At 48.6% G+C, this 18829-nt stretch overlaps 1 protein-coding gene across 16 annotated transcripts in view; it reads right to left on the bottom strand.

Moving 5' to 3' along the window:
• TNS3 (tensin 3) overlaps positions 1-18829 on the bottom strand; it is a 331575-nt gene that overhangs the window by 221197 nt on the left and 91549 nt on the right. For 9 of the 16 annotated variants that reach the window (XM_073008864.1, XM_073008875.1, XM_073008877.1 and 6 more), the window contains one exon: positions 7300-7337. The exons of 4 other annotated variants lie outside the window; for them this stretch is intronic. Coding sequence is in view for 1 of the 12 variants with exons in the window: in XM_073008859.1 (XP_072864960.1) it covers positions 7300-7337 (38 nt within the window). In the remaining 11 variants the exon portion in view is untranslated. Of the gene's footprint in view, positions 1-5922; positions 6050-7299; positions 7338-14166; positions 14409-18829 lie in introns of those variants that run through there. 3 more of the 16 variants (XM_073008869.1, XM_073008874.1, XM_073008871.1) reach the window with 2 other exon arrangements.

Genomic DNA, 18829 nt, shown 5'->3' with positions numbered 1-18829 from the left:
CTATGGCATTCTGGAAAAGGCAACACTATGAAGACAGTGAAAAGGTCAGCGGCTGTCAGGGTGCAGGAGAGAGAAGCGCAGCACAGAGGATTTCTAGGGCAGCGAAACTACTCCGTACGGTACTGTCATGGTGGACGTGACTTATGATGCACCTGTCCAAACCCACGGAATGTACAACACTCAGAGTGAGCCCTAACGTAGACTGGGGACTCATCAATACTGACTCACCAATTCTAACAAACGCGCTGTTCTGGTGTGGCGATGCTGACAGCAGGAGAGTCTGTGTCTGTGTGTGTGAATATGTATGCGTGTGTCCACGTAAGCACATGTGTGTGAGCCCTCAGTTCTTTCTCCTCGATTTTGCAGCAAATCTGAAACTGCTCTAAAAATAACATCTTCTAATTTTAAAAACCATTTTAAAAGCTGTCAAACATTAACGCGCACGCGCGCGCGCACACACACACACACACACACACACACACAGCAAACATAGGTGGAGACCTGCAATCATCTGGCAGAATCAGACTCTCACTTCGTCCTGTTGGGCTGCAGGCAGAAGCTCCCTGCAGACAGCAGGCTGCACCTGGGTCCAGCTCTGTGCACCGCCGAGAGCCACACTCAGGAAATGTCTGCTGAGCTGGCTGGCTTAAAAATTAACTGCCTCCGCCCTTAGAGCAAGAAATGGGGAGGGAGGAGGAGGGACGCCTGTGTAAACATTCACTGAGATGGCAGAGAGAGGCAGAGCCCGTGCTGGCCACGTGAGCTGGGGCAGGACCATCGCAGGCTTTGGCAAGAGGTGCAACTGCTAAGTCCCAGCCCTGTCACCCGTAAGAGGGAGCAGAACAAACCTCCTCAGAGAGAAGTGTGACGAGTAAATGACAGAGCACATCTAAAGCACTCAGCAGGGTCCTGCAGATCCCTCAACAGCGCTGACCAAGTGGTCTTCCTTCTGCACAGGATGAACAAGGCGAGATGTATCTCAAGACACCCCTAAAAATCCTATGCTCAGATGAAGAAGCTGAGTTCAGGGGGAGTAACCATGCTTCCCGAAGCTATCGTAGAGAGAGGGTACAAACAGCAGCAGGAAAGAGATACACTCACAAACAACAAAAGAGCTTTCACACACAGGGCCAGGGATTTTCCTTTTGGTTATGCAAAATGTATTGGTCCTGGCTAGGCTCAGTGGCTCACACTGTAATACCAGCACTCTGGGAGGCCAAGACGGGTGGATCACTTGATGTTAGGCATTTGAGACCAGCCTGGCAACATGGTGAAACCCCGTCTCTACTAAAAATACAAAAAAAAAAAAAAAAAATAGCCAGGCGTGGTGGCACACGCCTATAACCCCAGCTACTTGGGAGGCTGAGGCAGAAGAATCCCTTGAACCCAAGAGGTGGACGTTGCAGTGAAAGATCGCACCACTGCATTCCAGCCTGGGTGACAGAGGGAAGAAGAAAGAAAGAGAGAAAGAGAAAGAGAGAGAGAGAGAAAGCGAGAAAAGGAGAAAGGGAGGAAGGGAGGAAGGAAAGAGAGGGAGGAAGGGAGGAAGGAAAGAGAGGGAGGAAGGAAGGAGGGAGGGAGGGAAGGAGGGAGGAAGGGAGGGAGGGAAGGAAGGAAGGAAGGAAGGAAGGAAGGAAGGAAGGAAGGAAGGAAGGAAGGAAGGAAGGAAGGAAGGAAGGAAGGAAGGAAAAGAAGGAGGGAGAGAGGGAGGGAGGGAGGATTTATTAGTCCTTGTTACTAACAAATTCAGATCATTCGTTCCCAGTGAAGACCATATGAAAAAAGGCCACTACTTACACCTTTTGGGGAGGTCAAAGCTGACACCCCAACCTTAAAAGCTGTGGCAATGAGCATCGCCAGATTCAGTCCTCCACCAAGAGCCCAGGGAGCACCAACCCTGCTGAAGGTGGGGATGAGAGCCTGCAGCCTCTGTGGCCTGTGTGCTGGCAGGAAAAACAGGCCTCTGCCGTGAGCTGAGTGGAGCTAGCTGGTGGGATGCTAGAGAGTGGAGGCTCTGGGGCCATAGACAGGGTAAGGTCTGGACATGGAAGGTGAAACAGGCTCAGAGAATGCAGTAACCGAGAGCTCAGGATCAGCAAAGCAGCAGCTCCCACAGCCTCCCTCCTTGTGCACAGGTGAGAAGGTCCAAAACAGAAACACACAGCTGCAACAGCGGAGGCCCCGGCAGGGTTGCAAAGAGCTATGGGAACTGGGGAGAGATACTGTCCCTGCTCAGTGTCTTGTGGGAGGACTAGGAGTCTCGGACAAGATGCCACGGATGTAAGATGAGCAGAGCCTTCACGGGGAAGAAGAGGCCTGAGCCATGCGGGAGTCAGAGAATTCTCAGGCATCACTTCATGAGAGAGAAACAGAGAGGCAGCCCAGGAGAAGTGAGCCCCAAGCCAAGCGGGAGAGACGCTCAACCCGTGTTTTAGAGAAGTTGGCCCTGGAGCTGGAGTTCACAAGAGGCATAGTAGGTTCTGTAGGCATATGAGCAAGGTGGGCTAGAGTCACCCACACAAACCTCAGCTCCATTTCTGATACGTGAAGATGGCAAAGCACCAAAAAGAACACATGGAACAGCAAAAATCAGAGCTTTGAAAAGCAACACCCATGAAATCTGGGCCTCAGAAGGTAAGTTGTTTCATCTCCCTGGGGTCTCCAGGTTTTTCATCAGACAATGGGGAGAGGGGACTGGACAAGTCAGTCCCTGGGACCCAGCAGTCCCGTATCCCACTGCACGGCAGCTGCTGCTCTTAGCATGCAGAGGAGTGATCTGAAGACGAAGGTTAACTGCCAGACATAAGTTAATGGTTAAAACTTATCAGTTAGGCCACTGAGTGTCTGTAGACGCCCAGCATGAATGTCTAGGGACAGTTTCTAAAGAAGTCATAAACTCTAGTTCCCGTGTTTTCCATGGAAGGGGACCAAGTCTTTGCCCTGGGTCTGTCTGGTGGAAGTGACAAAGCTCCTACATCAACCCCAGCCAGGACATGGGGATCTCTGATGGGAGAGCCCAGCAAAGGCCCCCAGGGCAGCAGGCGATGCGGGCAGCAGGGGGTTCCACTGACTTCCCCAGGACCTCCTGTAGTCTCAGCTTAAAAAGAGCAGCAAGTCTATCACAAAGTTCTCTCCCTCAAGCAGCAAGCTGGAGAGCGGAGGAAGGCTCCTGGCTTGGCAACTGCCCAGACGGAGCACCGGGACAGTGGAAGAAGACGCCAAGGCCACCTGCAGGAGCTAAGAGGCTGGACAAAGCCGGGACCTCTCTCCTCTTGCTGCATTCTCCTTCTACAGACTCAGCAACACCAGCACTCCTGTACTTTATATCCAAGAAGGGCGCAAACCAAGGCATGTGCAGAGACAGAAACGGTGAGCTGGACCTTCGCAGCCAGGCTGCAAAGGCTGAGGATGAGCCGGGGGTCTGAGAGCATTGGAGCCCAGGTGGCAGGAGGTTCTGTGTTTTTCCTGGATTAAAGCGGTAGCTGCGCATCGGGACCCCCTGCAGGGTGTCTCCCCGACATTACTCCTGTGCACGTTCCCCTCGCTAACTCCTGCGTGTGGTCCCGACGTGGGGTCTTAAGTTTACAAAAAAATTATCTACAGGTCCATTTCACCTCTGATGATTCAAGATGATACTCAATACCCTACACAAAGCACAACTCTAAGGAGCAGACGCATCTGCAAGTGGGCAGAGGCGGAAGAGGCATCTCACCATGATGCAAGGCTGCAGGTTTCAAGGATGGGATGCCGGTGCCTCCATCTGCTTGCCTAAGCTCCACATTTCCTTTAGGGGGGCACCATCTGCCACCCTTTCCTCCCCCTTCTCCCCTCCCCAACATCTGCTTTCCTACAACTGCTTCACTTCTCCTACTTCCTTTTTCACTCTTGCCAGTAAGTCAAGTGATAGCCAGGAAAAAAGCAAGTCATGATGCCCACACGGCTCATGTGGCTTAAATGAATAAGCACTGCATTCCAGGAAGCCAAACAGTTGAAATCCCAAACTTTCAAGTGATTGTACATACATTATTTGACTTCCCTAAAACTTAAGTAAGTATTGTAACCAACAGCTAAGAGAAAGTCATTTTTCTGTTTATTGCAGGAAGAAAGTGAGGCTCAGGACCTATCTAAGTCCATGTGGGCTGCTATACCAAAATACTGGGAGGCTTATAAACAACAGAAATATACTTCTCATGGTTCTAGAGCCGGGAAGTCCAAGATCAAGGTGCCAGCAGATTCAGTGCCTGGTGTGGGCCCTTTCCAGGGTTCATAGATTCTTGCCATGTATGCACATGGCAGAAGAGGTAAGGGATCTCATCTCACTGGGGTCCCTTTTATAAAGGCACTAATCGCATTCATGGACACTCCACCCTCACGACCTAATCATCTCCCCAAAGGCCTCCACTTCCAGCTACCATCACCTTGGGGGTCAGGTTTCAGCACAGGAATCTGGGGGAGACACAAACATCAAGACCATAGCAAGGGGGACTAGAAAGTCTTCAGGAGACAAAAAGCCCCACTGGGATCCAAGCCCGGGTCTCTGCCTCCATCCACCCACTGAGCTGCATGGCCTGACCTGAGAGGATTTACTGTCCAATGGCTCAAGAAGAGAGTGACAGCAATCTTTTGGGGCTTCTCAAAATGTCCCAACGATGGCTCTGCCTCCCTGCCTGAGCCCCCAGCTGCTGTCTCGGTCCCCATTTCTGCAGGATGGTTCCTCCACATCGTCAGTGCCACAGAAGGGGCTCCGAGGGCCTGGACGGGAGGAGCCTGTGACAATGTCACTGACAGCAGCAGATCAACAGCTGTGGCCTTTAGCACCACCACACAGCAGCCACATGCTCCAGGGTGTGTGTGGAGCCTGTGATCACAGGCGCAAGTGCTCCCACATAGAGGGGAACACCGTCAAGGGCGTATAACACAGCACACGCTACCACCCAGTCTCGGGTCTGATGCGAGACCTAAGCGTATGTGCTGAAGCAAGGCTTCATACTCGCCTGAGGAATCTGAGTGCAGCGTCTAAGGAGCCCACTGGGCGATATACGTGAACACAGTAATCAAAGACTCAAAACCCAAGTGCAATAATGTGGGAGAAACCACAGCCACATTCAGTTCCTGGAAGACTGAGCCGCTCCCTTAGCCGCGTGCCCTGCAGGAGCCGCCGAGGAGTTATGGCCCTCATATCCCCAACAACGACGGCATTATATTTTTGGAATAAGAAGGTGCTTTGTTATTGCCGGGGGCTTTCTCCCCTGCGGTTCAAAGCCGTATTATCAAAAAAATGAACACGGATATATTTCCCCGCACTGTGATCTGATAGGAATAAGAGCTTATCCATCCCTCAGCAAACTGCCAATTGCTGCCGTTAGAAATTCCGTATTCAGTCATAGTTAAGGATTTTGGAATACACTTTGAACCAAAGAATTCAATCCCTTAAGCAGCTGGCGACAGGCCTCATTTAAGAAATGGAAGGAACAACAGCAGGCTCATCTCTGCGGCTGTGGCTCAGAGGTGGCTGGGCCCGCGACACAGTCAAGACAAGCAGCCCACCCCCTCATCCTACTCCGCAGCCGACACAAGCTGCAAGCAATGCAGACAAAGGCAACACACAACAGGGGTGAGGGACAACACATCCCAGTCCTCCGCATCTGAAATACTCCCCCAAAGGCACTATCTTCCCCACTCACCACTGTATTCAGAAGCACTGCTCCCACACCACTAAAGGTGCACAGTACGCTGGGAAAGGAGCCTATCTGTGGACAAAACCCTCAAATAAACCACGGTTGGAAATCAGCTATGCCTAGGAGTGTGTGAACAAGAAACGCCTACTCCTCTGGGAAAGGGGAAGCCCTCTCCAGAGCAGGATGGAAAGCAAGAGCAGAAGGGCTCCACATAGCCCCCAGGAGGCCCGAGAAGCGCACCCACCTGACATCTGGAAGAGGCAGCCAGCAAGGAGGTGTGGCCAGGTCATAGGCGCTGCTGGTTTGGGGTTCAGGAAGTGGGCAGCAAGGCCCCTGTGCCATCCTCTCTGCTCCTGCACATGCTCAGCATTCTCCATAACAAAGACTTTAAAAAGAAAAGTATCTTGGGAAAAAAGAAATAGGGCTATACTAGTCTAGCTCTTCCAACTTTGTGTGTATGTGCGCATGTATTTGTGTGCACGCCTATGCGTATGTGTGTGTGAGAGCACAAATGTGTTTGGGTGCATGTGTATTTATGTGCGTGCACGTGTGCATATTTATGCATGTGTGTGTTTGTGTATGCCTGAGATCGGGAGGGTCGGGGAAACCAGCCCCCCTAGTCCTCACATGGAAAACAGACCCACGTGCAGTGAGTTCATGGTAACACGAAGTCAGCTTCCAGCATAGCCTTCCACTTGGAGCCCAAGGCAGGGCTGGAAATGATCAAAACAGCTGACCCATGAGGTCTGTAACAGGAGCAAAATCCCAAGACTCTAAAACTCCTCTTCCCTGGACCTACAGCCATGAGGACAACCTGTCAGGACACCTACGGAGCCCCCACAGGCAGGGCCAAACAGTAGATGGGGCAAAACACTGCTGCCACCCCGACTGCAGACCCAAATCATACCTGGGGATTCCGTAAGTACAGTCACCATCCCCAGGAGGTCTGAAGGTTCAGGCACCAAGACAAGGTAGAAAACCACATGCTTCTTCCTTGGGATGTCTGTCACTTCCCACACGGCTCTTCCAGGCCACCTAACTTCCCCACTCACCAAAACCCTAAGCCCTACAGGACACAGCCAGGCCTCCTTTGGCCACAGAGGCCATCAGGCAATTTAACCTCTCCAGGTACTCACAAACCTCAGTGAACATCACTAAACCTCACTCCAGGGTTCCCAGGTTTCCATGGCAGCTGAAAACCCCAATCCATCTATGCACAACTATCTCCATAATGAGGCAGAAAAGTCCCCAGGCAAGGGGAATGCCCTGGACCTCCCTGCTCCTGCCCTCTCTCCCCCAAGAGGCAATATGACAAGGCAGTGAGAAACCAGGGACCGTGTACCACTGAGAAGGAGCTGTTGATGTGGCCAGGGGACAACTATTGAATTCTTATCTGAAATCAAATTCTTAAGAATTATTTTCTACGATTAAAACTGTGGATTTCAAAGCTCTTCGGTTTATTCTTGAGATGAAAGGTATACACCATATCCCAGCCCTGGCTTTCCTAAAGAGTTTTCTTCCCGTGGCTGCAGTCCAAAGAGGCCCCCCACCCCACACATATCATTCAGTGAAGGCCAACTCAGCTATAAAAAGTCCCACGGGAAAGCAACAGAATGCTTACCTTGGCTTCACATTTCTTGTGGCAGGAATACTTGCAGGCTGGAAGAAAAAAAAAAGAGAGAGAGAGAGAAAGAATGTGTGTCAAGCAGTCTCTCTAGCAAGAATTCTTAAATCTCCAAACCCTCTCAATCTTTCAAAGTCTCTAGCTTGAAGATCCCATGGGTGGCCTCTCTCTGGCACAAGGGAGATTTTTACATATGGCACACGGCAGTGTGGACAGAAGGCAGTGAGGACATGGTGTGCAAGAGCCAAGTTACAACTATGGTCTGTTAGCAACAGCTCGGGTGGCTCAGGTGGGAATGTCTTGGGAGCAGGGTCATGAGCAGATTGGTTTTTCAAGGGATATGTACATTCAGCCAAACTGGATCCCTAAAGAAGAACAGTGAATTTTAGCAGCAGAACGCATTTGTGTGTGCCCAGAAATTACAGCTGATCCCTGAAAAAAGAAGAGAAACTGGAAAATGCCCCTTAAGAATCAGAATTTAAAGGGTCCATGAAAGACTGGATTAGAGCCTTTAAATTTGTGAGAAAGTTGTGCATCTGGATTTCGGAACTGCTTCCACTTCCGGCCAACCTGAGAACTGACTGTCAGAATAAATTCATGTCTAAATTCCTATAGAAGAATCCTTCCAGAGGGGTCATTGTGTGAACGAAGCGAGTCCTGTGTCCCTTCGGAGGCCCTAACAATGCGATGCGGAGCTGGAACCAATGCAGATTTCACAGGCCCTCCTGCCCAGGGGCTGCAGCTGTGATGATGAGGCATAAACCTCCCCATGACCACCATGGGCATGCTGCAGGCAGGCCTTGCAAGACAGGGAAAGAGAAATGAAGCAACAGCACCGAATAATCCCAGCCCAGCCTCCTGTGCCAGCTCCAAGGGAGCGTCAGGTACATGACCTCCCTTCCCTCACGTTTGCCAGCCCACACAGATAGCTGTGAGAGGAGGGAAAGACACTTGGGTTGGGGAACAGTGACCAAAGTCTCCTATTCAGGCTCTGCCCCTCTAGCTGGGTCTCTGTTTCCTCCCACGGAGCTATCATGGGTCAAATGGAATCCTTCAAGGGACCTTGCTTTGAAACTAGAAAGTAATGTCCACAGGCAGAAGTGCATGGAACCTGAAAACCAAGGCCTCGGAAGTCAGAGAGAGGGGACCCACATCCTAGCTCTGCGTGTTGACGCCCTGTGAATTTAATCAATGTCTCACTCCCCCTCCTGCACTCTGTTTTCTACGACGTGTCAAAGTCAAAAAGGTTTGTGTAGGGTTGAATGAGGATGAAACAGATAAAGTCACTTGCCCACTACCTGGCAGTTATTAGAACTCCAGTAGTTATAGCTAGGTTGTTATCTTTGTATGATCTATTTTTTTGAATTGCTGAATTGTCTTTCTATGCCTCTGAGGTTTGTGAGATTATTCCCAAAGACATGTATTTATCCTACACCTTCTAATGGGCAAAGCACACAAAGGTGATCAGTGATTTTCAAATCAAGAGGCTTGCCATTGGGAAACAAGGGGCTTCCACACAAGAGTAAAAGTCCAGACAGAAACCATCCCCGGCAGAGGCCAGCACGAAGGACTGAGATAAGGAGAAGGGCAGTGGGCAGGCCTCTGGCCTCTGGCTGAGTGAGAGTCAGGGAAAGAATTCTGCCCACACATGTCTACCAGCATGTCACAGGACCATGACATCACGCAGCAGTCAGCCTTCCAGATGGCCCGGGTGACCTCAACTCATGGCCCCCATGCCGGTGTGTAGCCCCCTCCCGCAGTGAATCAGCTGGGCTGTGTGACAATGTAACCTGGCAGAGGGGATGCTGTGTGACTTTTGTGGCTAAAAGGCATCATGGCTTCTGTCCTGGTCTCCAGGATCACTCATTCTGAGGACAGCCAGACGCCATGTTGTGAGGACACTCAAGCGGGCCTGTGGAGAGGCCCCCATGGAGAGGAACTGAGACTTCCCATCAACAGCTGGGCCCAGCTTCCCAGCCATAGAAGTGCACCACCTCAGAAGCGGGTCTCCAACCCCAACCAAGCCTTCAGATGGTGCAGCCTCTCCAGAGACCCTGAACCAGAACTGCCCAGTCACCTATGTCCCAAATTCCTGACCATTGACATAGTGGGAGATAACAGATTCTTACTGTTATGCTAAGGTACTAACTTTGGGGGTCATTTGTCATGCAACATGCCAACTCAACACAAAAAAAGGGCCCTGGTCAGTACAAGGGTGGCACTGGTATGATACATCCATGGTGGGTGGCCTACTCGGCCACCAGACAGGCATCCGCATCGTAGGGCAAAATCATTAAATTCAATTATCATAGTGAAATCGTATAAACTGCCCATCAGCTAAGACTGCAATCCTGAGAGGAATGGCCATTGTTTCTGGTATGTAGACAAATGACCCTCAAAATTTTACAAATGTTTAGACTAAGACTTTACACTTGATTGCCAGCAGCATGGGTAATCCTCAGAGTAGCAAGTCCACTGTCAATCTATCTATGGCCCAGCTCTGGTCAGCACTGCACCAGGCAGCATACAAGATACTTTCCTGTATGTTACTGCACTTGCTCCTTGCAAGCACCTCTCGGGGAGAGACTGTAAGGATGTCTCAGTCAAGGCGGCAGCCATGGTCCATGAACACGGGACTCCAGCCCGTCTGTACATCAAGTTCAGTGTTTTCATCCAGCCGTACTCTCCTTGCCTTTCTGACATATTACAAAGTATGAATAGAAGAGTTCCCAGGCCCAGCTTCCTATCCTGCCACCCACAGGAGACGGCCCCCTGCCTGCCCTACCCCAGCCTGCCCTAACCTTGCCCATGCCAACCCCAGCTCCTCATTCACGCCATCCTGCACCCACCTCCCCTCCTGGACCCAGCTCAGCTGCCTCCGTGCGTGAATTCACACCCTTCTGTGCCACTGACCCATCATGGCGGGTCATCATGGCTTGTCATATCATGATGATTTCCCTGTGTCCATCTCTCCCAATGGGCTGCAAGTTCATCAAGGGACAGCGTCTCTATTGTGTATGACCAGGGTCTCACAACAGCAGCACTAACAGGAGTGATAGGCAGCTGATACTCTCAGCACCTAAAAGCTTGAACTGCATAGGTATTACCAAATTTCCACCACACCCTGGAAAGAAGCTACCTACCTTCACCTGGTTTACTAATGTGAGACTGGGGTTTGTGGATGAGACTGAGGATTCATGGGCAGGACAACTGTGTCCCAATCCCGACCTGTTCCAGGTCTGCTTTCAGAAGCCCTTAGCCAGTAGGTCCACGTGCTATGGAGACCTCATTACCTGATCACTGTTTAGGGACTCCGGGCTGTGAAGGTGTTGGCCACAAGGGAGGCTCCAAACAGTGGAAGAATTTCACACCAAAATCAATCTCCGAAGTACACAGGCCCGGAAGACAAAATGTATGTGTTCTTTTCGACCCTCAGCCACACGGACCCACCTCCTTTTTGGAACAGCACTTGTGTGAGCTGTCAGCTAAACTAGCCACCTTCTCAGGGAATGTCATTTTTATTTGAAAGAACTCCCAGCAGGCAAAATGTTGTTATTCAGACTCGAGTGCTTGTCATTTTCTCAAAAATAAAGTGAGTCTGTCATCATAAACCCACGTCAAAATTTGAGATTTCAAGTGAAAATTAGAATTTTAGAAGACTTGTACCCAGGCCAGGCACGGTGGCTCACGCCTGTAATCTCAGCACTTTGGGAAGCCGAGACGGGCGGATCACTTAAGGTCAGGAGTTTGAGACCAGCCTGGCCAATACGGTGAAACCCCGTCTCTACTAAAAATACAAAAAATTAGCTGGGCATGATGATGCATGTCTGTAATCCCAGCTACTTGGGAGGCTGAGGCACAAGAATCGCCTGAACCCAGGAGGCAGAGGTTGCAGTGAGTAGAGATCGTGCCCTGGGTGACAGACTAAGACTCTGTCTTAAAAAAAAAAAAAGAAAAAAAAGACTTGTACCCATCACCAGAGCCTAACAACTCCTAGGACATTTCTGTTAAATCAACAATAATATTAACAAATGTGGGGATTTTCCTGAGACTGTATAACAAATATGTCAACATTTCAAAGTTCTGAGTAATTGTCAGTGGACCAATAATTTCCAAATAGCCACTGCGTGGTGTTCCACACTGGGTAAAAGATGCACTTGGTGTGCAAGACAGGTCAGTGGATTTTAATAAAACAGAGTAGGAAAAACTCTACCAATACACTTTCAGATTCCACAGTGAAACTGAACTTTAAGCAACTGTCACTTGAGTTTTGGTGTAGAATCAAAATGGAATATCTACAATGACCTGAAAAGCCTGTTAAAATGCTTCCTTTTCCAAGCAGATATGTTTATGGGGCTAGATTGTCTTCAACACTTCAAACCAAACATTGCGGAAAGGCTACATGCAGGGGGAACCAGCCTCTTGATTAAGGCTGCATAACAGAATCACAAAACCATGCCCCTCCTCTCTCACTTTGTTGTTTTCAAACATACAGTCATTTTTTATTAAGCTTATGTTCATTTTAACATATAATTGGTTCATTACCGTTGCTTATAAATGACTTAAATATTTTTGATATTCATCAGTTTCTTATTTCTAATAGGATAAATCGTGATGAACACAAACCACACCAACAGGAGCCCTTTAGGGTCTTCTAGGACCCTAGCAGTGAGTGCTTGAGACCTGCAGCAGGAGGGCAACCCCGTTCATTCTCCTTGCCTGAGACTCTCAGAATGGGGTAAGGACCCGATTTTGACCAATAGAAAGGTAAGTGAATTCTCCCACGGGCTTCTGGTGAAGGCCTTCCCACTCCTATGAATGAAGCAAGAGAATGAAAATGCCTCAGCCTCTGGAACTTGCCTCTCTGAGCACAGAGCTGGACCCATAGGAGGAACCTGGAGAACTCAGGCTGCAGAACCGGGGCCGAGGCACACTGCTGGGAGCCCACCAGCCACCGCACCTCCCCCTGCAAAAGACACAGGCCCTGCTGACTGGGAGAGGCTCCATCCACGCAGCCCGTTATTGGCTGCCACGGTGCCTTCCACAAAACTCCCCGTACTTTAGACGCCTTGTTCCACCTGTTCCCACAGAGACCAGGAAGAAAGGCACATTCTCGCTCCATTGTACGAACAGCAAACTGCAGCACAGAGCAGAGGCTGCCAGCTCTGGGAGGCAGAGCAGGTTAAGCAGTGACACCAGCTGCCAGCCCGGCTCTACGGGCGCAGAGCCCAGCTCCCAGAGCTGGACTGAACACCCAGTGAGCTGGTGTGCAAAGGCTCTTCTGTGCCTGGTGCAAGAACTGGAGCTCCACATGTGTGAGCCCACTAAAGCAAACATCTACCATGAGCTACACACCAGGACCAGAAGCAGATGTCCAGGGACCTCAGGAGCTGAAAGGCTGAGGCTCACTCCAACCCCTCACCAAGGATCCGTGCCAGTCATGTCCCCTCTGGCACCCATTTCCCCTTCTGTAATTAGGAGTAGAACAGGGTGATAGCCAAGATTCCTCTCTGCCATGAAAAAAAAGTTTACCTAAGCAATAAAAAGATAAAATTATATATATATACACACACACACAAAATAGTAGGTAGCGACTGAAAAATTATGATCTCAAACTATTTCACATGTGAAAGTTCTTGTAAAAGGTAAGGCTAACAGATACAGAGCGCTCTGTGTTGCATGAAATAAACTTTGTGAAAGACAGATATATGTGGTGGCCTCATCCATAGGAGAGAACATGACACTGGAGAGAGACATCACAACTCAGACAGAAAGGAGGAGCCAGACAATAAAACTGGGAAAACTGGTTACTCCATGAAAAACATCATAAAATAGTAACATAAATACCATGAATTTTAGATGCATCAATCATAGAACTGATTCAGAATTGGAAGAGCTGAAATCAGTATTAGAATAAAATATCAGAGAACATCTTTGTGACCTTGGAGAAGGGCAGGCATTCTAAAACAAGGAACAAGAGCATGAACTAAATGAAAAGAAGAGTAGATCGGAAGAAACCAAACATTACAACTTTTGCGTGACAAACAGGCCACGAAAAAACTTACATAAGCAACTGACTGGAATGTTTGCAATGTACAAAGTGGAAAGATAAGAAACTGACCTTTTCTGAGGACAAACGTCATTAAAAATTGGCAACGTTCTGCCTAATATCACATATAAGATTTAGTATTCATAATGTAGTGAATTCTTAGAAATTTAAAAAAAAAACTGATTTTTAAATTTTTTATTTTTCAAAATGTTATTTCTTTTTTTTTTTTTTTCTTTTTAGAGATGAGGTCTCACTCTGTAACCCAGGCTGGAGTACAGTGGCATGACCATAGCTCACTGCAGCCTCAAATTCCCAGGCTCAAGCAATCCTCCTGCTTCAGCCTCTAGAGTAGCTGGGACCACTGGCACGTGCCACTGTGCAGGCCAATTTTTAAATTTTTGTAGAAACAGGGTCTTGTTTTGTTGCCCAGGCTGGTCTCGAACTCCCGGTTTCAATAGATTCTCCCACCTTGGCCTCCCAAAATACAGGGATTATAGACATAAGCCACCTCACCGTACCCTAAAATAATCTAATTTTTAAATAAGCAATAAGCAAAGGATTTGAAAGGCTATTTCGCTAAATAAACAGAAAATGCTGCAGGCAGCTTTTCTGTATCTTTTTAGATGTTCAATCTCATGTAATCACCAGATGAATGAAAAATATAATAAAAAGGAGACATCACTTTTCATCTATCAACTTGCAAAACTGAAAAGCTGAAAAATCTCAAGTGAGATAGTCGATGACATGCCATGAAAGTAGGCTCCACCAAAAGCATTTTCCTGTGAAGAGCCTGTCCCTTCTCCAGCCCAGCTTACCCTCCGGCGTCTGAGCGGGTGTGTGGCAGGCCCCTTCTCATGGCTTTGCCTGAACACTCAGCTCCACAGCTGACAGTCTGCAAATCACACATCAGCTCCCTTGTCAGACGAGGTTTCCAGACTCATGTTTAAGAATCCTGGCTCCCGCTGCAGCAGTTACAGCCCAGAGCCGTCTGGCTTGCAAACGCCCAACATTTTTATATGTTGTCTTGGAACTGCTATTCTTCACAACATCTCCACGAGCCTTGGGAATCCAGGCCACTGTCTTACAGGGTTGTCAGAATCTTTTATACAACACTCCACACATATTGACCAAGTTATAAACAAGCCTGTGAGTCACCCGCTCCTTCTCTTCGCTTCAACTGTCAAGTTTGCCAGCCTCTCTGTGTCCCAGTAACAGGCTCCACGAGGCAGGAGGGGAGTGACTGACCCACAGCGGGGGACCGCCAGACAAGGCCTGCCCAATGCCCACATTCACTGCTCGACCCCGTGACCCCATTGTTGCCTTGTTAGTCTTAAATAACTACCGTGTTCTCCTGGAGTCCTAATACTGCACCTGGCCCAAAGCAAGTGCTAAAAAACACATCTACAAACTTGCCCGTCTATCTCCAAACTTTTATCTGTAATCACTTAGTGTATTGCTGACTGTGATGGACTCAAAGACAGGACACAAAACTCTCATCTTTCTTTCCTAGCAGGTGCTTAATAATGTTGAGTTAACCGAGTGGAATAACCCATCACCAAATCTTTCTTACAAAACTCCCTTCATCCCATTTTCCCTCTGGTCTCCTTTCTCAGCTTTCTCCTCGCTTCTTTTCTCCTTTCTCCTTGCTACCTTTCTCAACTCTCATCTCCTTTGGGCCTTCCCTACAGCTGTCTCTCTTGTGCAGCACTTCTTTATTCTGTGCCAACCTGTCCCATTCCATGCTAGTCTCTCTGATTCTATTAGATCACTATTAGATTCCGGAAAACCATCTCTCAAATGGGGAGCATTTCCGCATGGTCTGACCTTGGATCCTCCCTGGATCTACCTTCTTCCAGGGACCAAGTCCCACAAAACTTGTAACTTTGGGGGCTCAATCTACTCAATTCCAGAATGCCAAGACTCACCCGTAAAAGCACCTTCCTCTGTCCTCTGTGAAATACAACCAGTTTGGGATATTGGTGGCAACTGGACCATGCTAGGCCACCCAAGGGAACTCAGTGACATATAGTGAGAACTGGTTGCCTCAGAGTCCTAACTGATGGTATGGGCACACCAGCAAGGTTTTGAGCAGTATAAGGAAAACCACAACTGGACACTTAACCCCATTGCTCAATGTCATTTCTATCTTTTCTTTCCCTTACTTAAAGTTCCAGGTTTTGAGCAGTATAAGAAAAGCCACAACTGGACACTTAACCCCATTGCTCAATGTCATTTCTATCTTTTCTTTCCCTTACTTAAAGTTCCAAGAGTAGAGATAATAGGGCCCTTACACGTTAATATAACAATTTTTAAAACATGAAGTGTTTTCTTCCAACTTAACCACATATGCAATTTGCATTTAACTAGGAGGTTAAAATGTGAAAGTCGGGACCTGAAAGTCCAAGAATGAGCCAGAAAATGAATGGTAAAAAGACTGGCCTGCATCACAGAATATGCCCCTGACCCTTCCCCATCTATCATCACCATCAGTATCATCACGATCAACATCATCATCACAGTTGTCACCACTGCCATTGTTACTATCACCATCAACTGCACTACCACTATCACCATCACCAGTCACAGCACTATCATTACTGTCATCACCATCATCACCATCATTGTCACCATTCATCAGCATCGTCACAATCACCATCATCACCACTGTCAACATAATCACAGTGCCACTGTTACCATCAACCACACCATCACCATCACCATCAATTACACCATCACCACTCACCATCACCATCATGATCACCATCACCATCTTCACCAACATCACACCATCATCATCAGCATCCCCATCAACACCATCATCACTAATATACTATCATCATCAATTATGCCATCATCCACCATCACCATCATCATTACCATTATCACCATCAATTACAACATCATTATCGGCATCACCACTGTCACCCTCATCACCATCACTAACAATATCATCATCACCATCATCATTACTAACACCATTGAACACTCTCTGGAGCTCCCCAGTGTTCTTTGTGTTTCATGTGTATTTACTCTGCTATTCCTCACAATGACTCTAAGCAGAAAGAGGAAGAGCAGGAACACTGGCAGGCTGTCTCCACCATCCATCTCACCTCCACCATGCTCTGCTGCTTCCCCAGAAATAAGCCAAAGAAAGAACACCTCTACCAAAACATCACATCACTGTGATGCATGATACTTACATAATCTATGTAAAGGGCATACCTTGTTGTCTCTAGGTAACATGTACACAAAGGAATCAAAATGCAAATGTGTATGACATATGTGAATTATAAGTAGAGAACACTATGAAACTGTCGATTTGGGGAGTGGTATCTATATAGTCTATTGAGAAAGAGAAAATCCTAGAGATTAACTACTCTGACGTACAAATTGTAAAGATCACAGCACTGAGGAACAGAAATAGGGTGCAACTGTCCAGGGCCACAGCTTCCTGTGGAGCAGCCCATCCCTGACTCTGCCGGGCTCCCATCTACACTTGCAGTGACTGCCAGGACCCCATCTCAACTCAGTGAGCAGCATCCTCCCATCCTGCCTCTGCCTGTCTACACCTGCAGTGACTGTCAGGACCCCATCTCAACTCAATGAGCTTTAGTGTCCCCATATCCTGCCTCTGGCCCAGCTACACCCACAGACCAGCTCCTGGTTCCAACTCAGTAAGCAGCATCCCCCACCCTGCTAGTGCCCCATCTACACATGCAACACCATGTTAAGGAGCTGGGCCAGGTCCATACTCCTCCTAATACGCTGACAAGAGCAATGGCTAAAATGATTTCCTGTGAAGATACACAAACACACACAAATAAAAATCTAGTTCATGTGGGTCGGGCACAGTGGCTCACGGCTGCAATCCCAGCACTTTGGGAGGCTGAGGTGGGTGGATCACCTGAGGTCAGGAGTTCGTGGCCAGCCTGGCCAACATGGTGAAACCCCATCTCTACTAAAAATACAAAATTAGCCGGGCGTGGTGGTGTGCACATGTAATCCCAGCTACTCGGGAAGCTGAGGCAGGAGAATCACTTGAATCCAGGAGGCGGAGGTTGCAGTAAGCCAAGACCACACCATTGCACTCCAGCCTGGACAATAAGAACGAAACTCCGTCTCAAAAACAAACAAACAAACAAAAATCTAGCTCATGTGTTGTATCCCAGTTCAGCCTGGTATACTTACACAGGCTCTTCTTCCTTCACAGTGTCATGGGGTGTGCCAATTCTATGGTCCTACTGGCGCCTGGCCAACACTGACTGAAGACAAGAGCGCCCAACCTTGCAACAGAAATCCTGCTGTGCTGTTTTCCTGGATGGTCTCCACAAGCCCCTCTTCAAATCACACTCATCTTACCAGGGCCACCAGCCACAGCATCCTGCAGCCCCACTCTTGACAAAAGAAACCTAGAGGAAAGGTGTCATTACCAATCTTTACCCGGGAAAGCTACCCACAGGGCAAGCCTCAGATAAGTCTCGTCGGGAAAGGGAAGGGGAAGAGCTCACCCGCAGGGACCTTCACCACCTCCGACAAACCAGATGTTTGTAAAGATGCAAAGCTAACCACAAGTTAATACTCACCAAACTAAATACTTCTACCTTTCATTCCCTCCTTAATTCCACTGGTATTCATTAACACCCACAACTGAAACATTTTGTAAGCCTATAAATATGTCCTGGACACCTACGACAGGGCAGAACCTGATCTGGACCTGGATACGATTGGAAACACAGAAAATGTTCATGAATGTACACTGCAGTGCAAGAGGAAAGGAAAATCAACAGGAACCGTGGATTCTATCAGGATGACCTGAGGTACAGGAAAGTAACTCCAGGAAAGTGCAGCGGGAGCCTAAAGGTGGAGGGAGGATTCCACACTCATTTCTGTATCAGGGGTCAAGAAAAGTCTGAAGGGACAAGAAGAAAAATGGCAGCAAATGGGTGAGAAGGTGACAGGGGGCTGGGCCACACAGCCTCAGGGAGGCCAGCACCCAAAAGACACTATAAAATTAATTGTTGAGGGCATCAACCAATCAATAATCAATCAATCAAGAATCAGTCAACCAAGATAGTCACTCTCACAAACTCCAGTACTTGCACAACAGGCCTTTGTGGCAGGTTGACTGGGGTTGCGGAGACCCCAAGGCTCTTGGCTGCAGCCAGCCTGCCTCCCACAGCACCATTTCCTCAGCCAGGTGCCTCCCAAAAGGGAAGTCAAACCCTCCAGACTACCCTCTGTTGGACACCAGCCCAGGAATGGGCATAAGGCTCAAGATGCTCCCATTCGAGCGAGAGCAGCCCTCTCTGTGTGCCCGCGCGGCACAGGCAGCATTCGATGTCGCCGCAAGGTGCCTCCGCCCATGTCACAGGGCGGCCATCTCCTCGTTCTTATCTATTTGCTGTTCTCACTCTCTTCACAGATCCTCACCTCCCCACGCCAGATCTGCCCAAGAACACTGAACCACACTTCAAGACA

This window comes from Chlorocebus sabaeus, chromosome 21 (assembly GCF_047675955.1).
Source record: "Chlorocebus sabaeus isolate Y175 chromosome 21, mChlSab1.0.hap1, whole genome shotgun sequence".
NCBI classification, from domain to species: Eukaryota; Metazoa; Chordata; class Mammalia; order Primates; family Cercopithecidae; genus Chlorocebus; species Chlorocebus sabaeus.
Note: the sequence above shows the minus strand (reverse complement) of the source record. Positions and strands in the feature narration are given on the sequence as shown.